The sequence below is a fragment of the Lepisosteus platostomus genome, chromosome 9 (genome assembly GCF_059453375.1).
Source record: "Lepisosteus platostomus isolate fLepPlt1 chromosome 9, fLepPlt1.hap1, whole genome shotgun sequence".
NCBI classification, from domain to species: domain Eukaryota; kingdom Metazoa; phylum Chordata; class Actinopteri; order Semionotiformes; family Lepisosteidae; genus Lepisosteus; species Lepisosteus platostomus.
The window spans coordinates 5,427,133-5,438,564 of NC_142619.1; the positions used below are offsets into that span (position 1 = coordinate 5,427,133).

An 11,432-nucleotide genomic window follows, 5' to 3' on the forward strand; every position below is an offset into this window, starting at 1 on the left:
TTCCCCATTACCTGTAAAGCTCTTTGAGTGGAGTGTCTAGGAAAGCGCTTCATAAGGGATGATACTGATTATCATCATCCTCAGCTAGAAAACAGGCGGATGGATGGATATAGGTTTGCTCTCTAAGAAGGAATCTGTTCTCTTCCCCAGGTAGCCGGGAGGCCGCATTCACGTACGCGATCACAGCAGCAGGAGTAGCCCATGCTGTGACCGCGGCCTGCAGTCAGGGCAACCTCAGCAACTGCGGCTGCGACCGGGAGAAGCAAGGCTACTACAACCAGGAAGAGGGCTGGAAATGGGGCGGTTGCTCAGCAGACATCAAATATGGCATTGAGTTCTCCCGAAGGTTCGTAGATGCCCGCGAGATCAAAAAAAACGCAAGGAGGCTGATGAACCTACATAACAATGAGGCAGGAAGAAAGGTAACCAAAACTGATCAAAAGCAATGATAAAAAAGGCAAAGCAATGCTCGATTTCTTATGCATCTGTGGCGCCGAATACCGATGAATGAACGTGTTTTTCTGTCTGCCTTTGTTTTTAGACGGGAGGTGGAATTTCAAATGCTCTCTCAAAGGCCGGGGCACTTTTTGAATGCAAAGAAGTTCACTTCCCACCCTTCCTCTCCATCCACTTTCACAAAAGCAGACAAAAACTGAACATCTTTAGCAAGAAACAAAATCGCGTCAACATTCGCAAGCAGAATAAAAAATTGCAACTCTGGTAAAGTGGGAGACCCATTAATGTGCTGACTTCTGTGTCTGATAGCAATGGCCCAATGTAGAGATACAGTATTTTTTAAGGGCTGATAATAAATTGGATCTATTGCCTACTTCTCTGTCTTTAGAAAAACTGACCGTGACATTGCTACCTTCCAGTGCAACATGTGATCAATTCGAGTCATTTTTGCTGGTGGAGGCAATAGTAGAAACACAAATCAGCATATACTGTAAAATGTACCCCAGTAACATCAAATGAATACAGCTATTTTCCATCAGAGGTTGATTACCACTGTCCAAGTGTAATGTTAACTCTTCCAATAAATCTTGTAGACTAAAAACCTGATGGCCATGTCAGAAATTCAGAGTAAGAAATTGCAAAAACCTTAATACAGTTACTAACTGTGCATGCCCGTTGGCTTGTGAGGTTTATGCATGGAGACGCTTATCTAATGCAATTTGGGCCCTGGTTCATTGCATTGGCTGGGGAACACTACCATATTGCATTCGTAAGTCATGCTGATGTAGATTCAAACAGTTTTTTCTTCTGAAAAAAGACTACACTTAGGTTTCTTGGATGCAAAAATGTAGTTTTCTTGCACCATCTGACCTTGGTCAACTGTAGTACCCCCTCCTTCCCCCTTAACACCTCCAATTAATGTACTCTGTATCACTGACATGGGGCTGTTCTCTGTCTCCAAACGGTGACTGTGTAAAATCTCAAGCAGAGAAGCAACAGTTGTGATTACAACAGCTTGCTTCATTTTTAGTTACTTCTTTATCACATGTGCAGCGAAAACACACAGCCAGTTGACATCGTGCCCGCTAGAATTTTTTTTTTGTTGGCATAGCTCCTGTTGGCTTTGTTTGTTTGTAATATTAGTCATCACAGAAAACAAAATAACACAGCCCATGAAGAAACAATCTTTGTCGGTGGAGCTGTGGTGTGACAAATGGATCTAATTAATAACTGAGGTTTTATCATGTGTGATGCAAAAACAAAGCAGTGGACCGCCAGCCAGTTGGACATTTGCCTGTCCCTTCAATTAAATTATGTAGTGTATTTTAGAAATGGAATATGATTGTGGGGCTCCTTCTTTTATGTGAAAGCAACAAGGTAACCATTATATTAGCCAGCAGCCATATCACACTGCAACTCACAACTGGCAGCCCCACTGAAGCTCAGCAGGTGTGAGCCTGGTCAGTACCTGGATGGGAGACCTCCTGGGAAAAACTAAGGTTGCTGCTGGAAGAGGTGTTAGTGGGGCCAGCGGGGGGTGCTCACCCTGTGGTCCATGTGTGTCCTAATGCCCCAGTATAGTGACGGGGCATTAGGACACTATACTGTAAACAGGCGCCATTCTTCGGACGAGATGTAAAACCGAGGTCCTGACTGTCTGTGGTCATTAAAAATCCCAGGGCATTTCTCGAAAAGAGTAGGGGTTTTAACCCGGCGTCCTGGCCAAATTTCCCATTGGCCCTTACCAATCCTGGCCTCCTAATAATCCCCATCTATGAATTGGCTTCATTACTCTGCTCTCCTCCCCACTGATAGCTGATGTGTGGTGACCGTTCTGGCACACTATGGCTGCCATCGCATCATCCAGGTGGATGCTGCATATTGGTGGTGGTGGAGGGGAGTCCCAATTACCTGTAAAGCGCTTTGAGTGGAGTGTCCAGAAAAGTGCTATAAAAGTGTAAGTAATTATTATTATTATTATTATTATTATTATTATTATATTGACTTGACAGCAGTTGAAGAAGGGAACAGGCTTGGGAGTTAATATTAATCTAGGTTTTATATAGTACCAGTGTCTTTGTCAGGGGTCCTTTCTCCTTTGTATTTCTTCCCTCTAAGCGAAGTCTTCAAAAACAAACAGCAGGGTAGGTTCCCCGAGATTGTCAACATTGTTTGTCAGATGTCAATTACCACACAACTGGCAGAAAGAAAACTGGATACACGCAGCTCTCCAACAACCCTGATCGAGCTGAGCTTCCTCCTGGTGTTGCTCCAGCAGTAATCACCTGTGAGAATATCAAACTCCTAAGAAAGGAAGATGAGCTGGTCCAAAAGATTTTCTTGAGTAAAGACAACTGAGTTTGTCAAACAGGTTGCACAGTACTGGTATGTTTGGGTGTATTGACATTTGACAGTGCAATATTTTAGGCCAGGTGATTTAAATCTGTAAGTTGTGGCGTGTTAGACAAGTGTGCTCTGTGAATAAAAGTGATTAAGTGAGAAGACGCACTTAACTGCATTTAGCATATATGTTCAGGTGGGTAGCTGTGTCAGCATGCAGAGTCTGCAAAGAAACAGGTTTATTCCATGCTGAAGAGCGAAAACACAACGTTACGGCTGTGAAGCCTTCTTCAGGTGTGATTTAGCATATATGGATTTATTGGGTAAAACTAAAGAGAACTATGAAACTTTGTTCATTTACTAGTTAATTCAATTAAACCTTGATTAAATAATTGTTAAAACCTGGACAATGTTTGGAACCATAATTGTACTGATGAGAGATCAAGTTTATGTGGTTGTTTGAACATTTCTATTTTATTAAATATTGTGTAATATTTATGGCGTACTTGCTACTTTGTGCATTTTTCTTCCTTAATTTTCAGAAGGCTTGACTTCCAATAGGTTAGATCTTATTACTTTCCTTATATACTTGCGACTTAAATGGATTTAAAATCTCACCCTCTACAACAGATCATGTCTTCTGGAAAGCATTTCTATAATGCATCTCTTGTCGGGATTAGGAATGTCACAAAGATTTCAGAGTGTGATTTGATTGGACTTCATAATACACTGAATGGATGTTGTCTTCACTTCATTCAAAGCTAGTGTAGGTCTCAAAGCCCATTGATGAGTTATTTTAAACTCTTAAACTGTTGATAACAGGTGGGTAGAAGGAGAATGTGTTTCTTTCATATTTTATTGGACAGACGTAGTTCTAGTAAATTTCTAAAGACAAAGCTTGTTTTTTTTTTGGCTGTGGCTGCATGATGTTCTGTATAGATAACATTTTGAGAATGAGCACAAATTCTAGAGTCCATTCCACAAGTGCCACATGAACATTCAGACACATATGAAGTCAATTTGTAACTTTCATCTACAGGATACAAGTACATTTGATGTGAGTGAACTCAATTAGAAAATTGACATTGTATTTTTTAACTAATTGGAAGCAGACAAAAGACTGGACACCACATAAGTAAACTTTTCCTACGATTTATCAATTGGTTTAGATTTAGTCAATGGCTGTGGTCTGTGCAAAACTTTTTTGGGGGGAAATTTTCTTCCTCTAAGTACACCCAAAGTAGGGTGCCAGCTTTTTCTGCTGCATTTTTAGTTTTCTCTTACAGCTCTTTGGACATTTGGCAAATGAGAGTTTCCGTTTGTATTTAAAACAAAGGCTTTACAAAAATGGAATGGTTGGACTATATTCATCAATTACATTGGACAACTTTTCTTAAAAAATCATGACCACTTCTGGCAGTGTTTGGTGCCAAGATTATAAGGGCACTGGAAACTTTTCTTGCTGACACAATTAAAATTCTTACACAAGAAACTGAACTCATATTCTGTATAGACATTAACAGGCATAATCACTACATGGTGGTATTTCTGTTTAAATGCGACAGGAACAGCATGAAAACTATTAATTAAATTGACTTATTTCCTTGATGTGACACTAGTGATTGGTCTTGCCTGAGGGACGAATGCTGCAGTATCCCACATTTTGATGTAGATTTAGATTAAACCACTCTTGGCGCTAAAATATCCAAAAGTAATCCAAAAAGGAGCTGAGCTACCCATGAATTTTGTGGACTGATTACTCCATGGAATTATAGTAATTTAAGCCAATGACAAAGGTGGGATAGAAAGTATTCCATGTACACCTGCAGGCCTTATAGGAATGGCTCAATTCTCCCGGGTTCTCCTCGTTCAACCACTGCAATTTCCAAATGGGCATGATCTGGAACAGAGGGACCACACCTGCCTCTGTCATACAGTATTACACTTAGTGGTGCTTTGACAAGTGTCTCTAACGATACGTTCTGCCACGAAAAACTTCGTTGTACTTAAAAGTAATTTAATGGTACTCTGTGGCGACCCAGCTGTCTGAAATAGTAATCACACCAGGACCATCACCAATAGTGCTAATCTGATTAACCAATCAGTTACCATAACAACAAGCTATGGAAGACATACAAGGCAACCTACTCATCTTTAATCTTCTCTGGCTATTTAAGACCCACCTCTGCATTCTCTGTCTCCGTCTTAGCTCTTACATTCCGTGTTTTCACTGTATTTGTTTGACTGCGTTTTTTTAGATCTTCCCAGCGCCTTGTTTTTCTCGCTTAGACTTCGGCTTCGTCGGATTCAGTTGTGAGTTTTCCTTTGGTACGGTATTCCAGAAGTTTTGACCTGGTGTCACGCCCACTACACCTAGAGGGCGCTCTATTTTCTTTCTGTTCCTAGTTCTCTGTGATTAATCATGTCCTTCTGGTGTGTCTTGTTGTGTAGCCTATTTATTTCCTGCTTCTGCTCTGCCACTCGCTCAGCATTGATGTTCAGTTGCCCTGAGACCCGCCTAGCACCAGGTCATTCCTGTCCTTGGCCTGAGGGCATTGGTTTCTTTACGGCATCTCCTGAACAGGAAGAGAAAACTTACAGACTTCATCCTTCTTTTTATGGTCCGAAGGTCCGGATTATCCCTAGAAATTCCAGATTTTGGAATGTGCCAAAAGAAAAATACTGATTGGTAATCCTAAAACCTTGTAGAGCAAAGGAGTTCATGAAAACTCGCGAGTTCTATGCTAATTTCCTGCAAAAAAAGATTATTTTATACTGTATGTGCCTCAGCACTGGTCTTCACTACTGTATAAGTCATGCCTTTTGTTAAAACTTAAAATCAGTCTGAAATGTCCTGTATTCCAGATGTGAATATTTGATGGATATCTACAAACTATGTCACAGATTTATTTATAGTTTAGATATAATGAAATACATTTATGGTTATTTAAGATGTATTTATTTTTCAGGATGAGTGATTTGGCCTCTAGGAAGGTAGGGAAAATTACAGACCTGAATTTGACCAATAAGCATGTATTTGTTACTGTGTATGACATAAAGCTGGCATAAATATCTTTTCGGGAATCTCAAATATTTTGAATATGGTTTTTTGTCCACTTCACAGAAAATAGTTAAACTGTTAGGCTACCATATATTAATATTGGAAATTCATTGCTGAGTGATAGCCTTAAAGAAAGTGCTTACAACTGTTTTTATAATCTTTTTTAGTCAGTCTTTGCTTTAATTGTATTTCATTTTTTTCAGTTTTTGGATCTGAGACGTGCTATCTAAAAGTAATCACTTCAGCTCAAGAACTCATTTTCAATCTGTTCTTGCACGACAATCAATCAAATACCCTTTTTGCAAAAGTTATGCAGAGCTGCATTATAATTCAACTTAAAATCCCAAGTCTGAGATATTCAATTAAAATACAAAATGCAGGACTCAAAACTTCCAACAAATAATAGCTACTTATTTTTGTGTTGTAAATGATACGCTGTTTTCAGAATAGGATAGTAAAGAGCCAAGTGTTCCTGAGATTCAGAAGACATAAAGCTATATTCAAGAAAAAAAACAATTTTCAAGGAAATTAAATAAACTTAACAGCCATTGCAAATAGCATCTCATCAATCCATAATAAGCAAAAAATAAAATAAAGTATTTTAAACCTTACACCATTACTTTTGCTTATATCATGCAATTAATCTGTAAGATTCTCTCTGTATAAGGTTTAAAGTATTAATACTGCTATTTATTCAATAGTTTGCAATCCCCAGTCCCATTGCCTAGTATACAAAGTAATATTCCATGCTTGAAATTAAGTCACATTTTCATTTCAGTACATCTTGAATCAAATCATAGTTAATGCATTAACACGTATTGTTAAATCAACTGCAAATATCCAAATCAATTGAGAGACATCTGCAATTCTGTTGAAGATATCCTGATATGTTTTAGAGATTTCTAGACCTCTTTGAATTCACTTTCAATTACAATTTCAGATAACTTTAAGAAATTTCAGAAAACTTTAAGCCATTTTAAAATATTATAATACAATCTCCTATTCATTTTAAGACGTCTCAAATTCCCTTTGAAATATCCTGAAATAACCTCCCATGCAAATGCCTGGCATTTGATCTAATAAGGAATTACTTGGAGATAGCTGTTTATTTTAGGATATCTATATTTCAGATTTATTTGGAGATTAATCCAAAATCCTGCTTCTTCATTTTAAGATGAATTTCGCCTTAAAATGAGTCCTATATAATGAGATATCCCAAGATATTTTCGGAATAAAGATATTTAGGAATGATTTAAAGATAGCTCTTAAGATTTTGTGAAAACCAATGTACAGTGTAGGTGATAATTTCGCTACTACTATGAAATCTGTGGAAGTTAACATTTCAATCACCTGAACCATTTTCTAACTAAATAAGGACACACTCTTTATTATAATGGTATCCCTGCTGAGTTATGATCCTAAAAACATGAAACAATAGAAAGAAATATGACCCTAGAAAAGTTGGACAATAGCCCATCCATCCATCTTGTTACTGTGTCATCCAGGACTGGGTCACGGGGGAGACAGAGCCTATCCCAGCATGCAATGAGCACATGGGGAGACACACCCTAGACGGGATGCCAATCCATCGCAGGGCACACACACACACAGAAGCACCCCCACACCAGGCCTACTTTTTTCCAGAAGCCAATTAACCCACCAGCATGACTTTGGACTGTGGGAGGAACACCCAGAGGAACCCCCACCCCCAACACACACACACACACACAGGGAGAACGTGCAAACACCACACAGATAGCACCCTAGGTTCAGAACTGAACCCAGGGCCCCAGTGTTATGAGGCAGCAATGCTAACCACCTTGCCAACCCGTGAACAATTGATTTTTTTCACGAAAATCCCCAAGACCTTTTCGATTTGTTTCCAGAGCGCTCATATGCTAGCCAGGCCTTTTTAAAGAACCCCCACTCTGGACGCCTAACCACTACGCCACCCTGTGGCCCTCACACAGCAGTCTTGTCTGATTCCTCTCTGCTCTTGCAGATCCTGGAGGAGAGGATGAAGCTGGAGTGCAAGTGCCACGGCGTCTCGGGATCCTGCACCACCAAGACGTGCTGGATGACCCTCCCCAAGTTCCGGGAGATCGGCTACATCCTGAAGGAGAAGTACAACGAGGCCGTGCACGTGGAGGTCGTGCGGGCCAGCCGCCTCCGCCAGCCCACCTTCCTGAAGGTGAAGAAGACGCAGAGCTACCGCAAGCCCATGGAAACGGACCTGGTGTACATCGAGCGGTCGCCCAACTACTGCGAGGAGGACACCGCCACCGGCAGCGCGGGCACCCAGGGGAGGCTGTGCAACCGCACCTCCCTGCACACGGATGGCTGCGACCTGATGTGTTGTGGCCGGGGCTACAACACGCACCAGTATACCAAAGTGTCCAAGTGCAGCTGCAAATTCCAGTGGTGCTGCTTCGTCAAGTGTAACACGTGCAGCACGAGGACGGAGGTCTTTACTTGCAAATGAGGGTGGGGAGAGGACTGTGGGAGTTGATTGGCCGGTGGGGGGGGGGGGCAAGGGGCTGAGGGGGGGGGGGGGGAGAACAACAAAGCGAAAACAGAAGAAAAAAAAGCACCGACTCTGGAGCGACAAAGAGAAAACGACGCTGAGTGGAACAGAACATTTCATCTGTTTGTGGCAACATTTTGCACATTCATCTATTTACAGAAAAAAAAGTCAAATAAGGCTGCGGTAGTCCAGTTCAAGAATGACGTATTTTATGCACTGATGTGTCCAAACCGACTTTAATTAAGGATGTAGGATACAGGTAGTGCTTGATGGGAAGCGTGCAGTGCGCTTTGGTATTTGTAGTTCTTTACCCAGGTGGGAAAGGAAACAGGAAGTGACTCCAACTCCCAGGAAGTAAAGCAACTTGACGATGACTCCATATTTTATAGCGCAACTAACTGTAATGATTCCCTAATGTTATGCTCAATCTTCTAGTCTAACAAATGTCCTTAAGGTTTGTTGGGGAGAGAAAAAAATGACTTAAATGCACAAACTGGAACCTTTTCTGAGCTATGTCGAAGTGAAGAACGCTGCGTTAGTTTAGTGCCTCTGGAAGCACTGAAGGCTGAAATTTGTCTGAATGGGAAATAGTCTATAAGCCTTCTGCCTTGAACTGGAGAATGGCAAAATATGTTAGTTGTCCAGTCACACTGGAACCGTTTGTTTGAACACTGAAAATAAATTGTTTATTTATGTTATAGTATCTTTAAGCAAAGCACTAACGGGTAGAAATGTCTTATTTTGTACTAAGTGTAAAAAAAAAGAAAAAAAATCTTTTTAGAAACTCTTGACTGAAGGTGCATCTTTTGGAAACCCCAACATTTTCATTACTACTGATTTTAAAAAAAAAATATTCACAAGCAGAAAGAAATGTAAATGACAGAAACAAAACAGCTAAATGTAAGCTAATGAGTTTTAATACCATTTTGAGGGAGCAGCTGTTAAGAATCACACAGGCAAAAGCAATTCTGCCTGGTGTCACTCTATGGTTCCAAACACTGTCAGAAATAAGAAAACGCCTATTTTCCTGCCTTTCATTAAATGTCAAATCAGCATGTTGTTGGATGTCTTGCGGAGTGCTGCACTGATTGATTTATTTTTATTTTTATTCAGCTCCAGCACAAATGAAATAAATCTAAATTTAACTGAGTTCTGCAATTCACTGAGGTTGAAAATGCATGCCAGTCAGAAATTAAGTTCCATACATTTGCCATTCTTGTTTTTCACAGAATTTGCCCAATTCTGAATTGGACTGTTTCCAGTCCGATTGGCCGTTTCTGCAAATCTGGCATTCCGTCACTGGCTGTTGTGTTATTGCTTTTGCTCCTAGAATCCTGCTTGCTTTTGCCTTCTTTCCTGTTTTCCAGACTACAGGTAGACCTGGGTGACTTGACGAAGACATTTCTCATCAAAAGAAAACTTAAGGTGTTACCATACTGTTTGTGGTCCCTACCTAAGACTTGTCTCGCATCCTTCTATAAAACCTTACAATACATTACTCAGATTAAAACTGGATTACGTCTGTGGTAATGCATAAAAAACAAATGCATCTCTTGTACTTCAACCAGTGTCTGAAGTCAAATTTCAAAAGAATATACTGTATATGGTACTGTATACATACACATAACATGCTGGAATTTTGGCTCTTGATCTAAATTAAATGTAAAACATGAACAGATCGTGGCTATTACAAAATTACTTAACTGTTCACCTAATTTAGAACTTTAATTTGTCGAAATGAGTAGGGTTCACACAGGACGTTCTAATGTAACTTGTAATACAACTGAGCCTAGGCACTAAGCACAAAAGGGAAGATACAAACATATCAGTATCTGGAAGTGTAGCTTTGTGAATTGTGCAGGGCCCAAATATCTGGATATTTACACCATGTGCAGGGAATTGGGAAACTCGACAGTTCTGTTTCTCCAAGAGGCACTCATGTGTGTGACAAGGGGTTTTGCATGTATTTAGTTTCAACTGTAACAAACTAATGTAATTTTCAGGGATCACAAAACCCTAAATCATGCTGTTTCCATGAATTCCAGAAATGGGAATTTGAGAATTTAACATCAATGAAGTTAATGTATAAGGAATCAAATATATATGTGACTACATTTTACATTTAATTAAATATTATATTAATTTTATATTTATATTATATTTACAACCAAACTAATGTCAGTAAACAAGTGACAATAAACAATTCATGTTGATTTTGATCAAAGATGTTTTCGTTCAAGACTGAGCAAGAATATCGTTGTTAGATTCGACAAAGGACCACCACATAAAGCACAGGTTTAGGAAATTCAGTTTTCTGTGGTCAAACAAATTTATTCGGTGGCTTGAAATTTCGTTCCTCTAGATCGACACTGCTTATAACATTATAATGCTAAGACTAGCAGCTAGAAATGATAGACGATACTTGTTGTAAATGAAAACAGATGTGCTCTCATCAGACAAATGAAGTTCACTATAAAGTAACTGTATCATAGTAGGGGTAGAAACAGAGTTTCTGAATTGCAAGAGTGCAGAATTGCACCCAAATATTTCTGTCATGAGGCTTTTAAATCTGTGTCATTCCGATACTGTATATCCCTTAGAACTGCCTCACAAAATGCAGGACACCGTACTGAAAAACGAACATGGTACAATCAGAATCAAAATCCCAGAGTAGGTCTATAGATACTGCTTGCCGACTTGGAAACTTTAAGGATTTTACTCAATTGAATAACAGACTTACATTATACAGAATATACGTATGGTGTAAATTGAATAGAATATTGTCTTTTCAAGTTCAGTACATGGCCCCTCGTTGTAAAGTACAACATATTTCATTATTCTGATTACAACTAACAAACCAAAATAATTGCAATAGGTCAACTTGCTGCAACTAATAGAAAATTCACCAGAGTATATTCAAAGGGAACTGCAGGCCCAATTTCACAGATCAGTTATTAAATCCTGGTAACAAAATAAATTCACTGAAGTAATACAAAAAAAAATGTTACAAATTTCAAACTGAGCCCACAATCGTGAACTTCGTGAAAGTCG

General features: G+C 39.5%; 1 protein-coding gene across 2 annotated transcripts in view; it reads left to right on the forward strand.

Moving 5' to 3' along the window:
• The window catches only part of wnt7bb (wingless-type MMTV integration site family, member 7Bb), a 69,740-nt gene extending 60,210 nt beyond the window's left edge, over window positions 1–9,530 (forward strand). For both annotated transcript variants that reach the window (XM_088646649.1, XM_088646648.1), the window contains exons 3-4: window positions 151–422; window positions 7,860–9,530. In XM_088646649.1, the coding sequence (XP_088502775.1) occupies window positions 151–422; window positions 7,860–8,339 (752 nt within the window). In that variant the 3' untranslated portion in view covers window positions 8,340–9,530. The remainder of the gene's footprint in view (window positions 1–150; window positions 423–7,859) is intronic.
• Window positions 9,531–11,432: the final 1,902 nt, after the last annotated feature.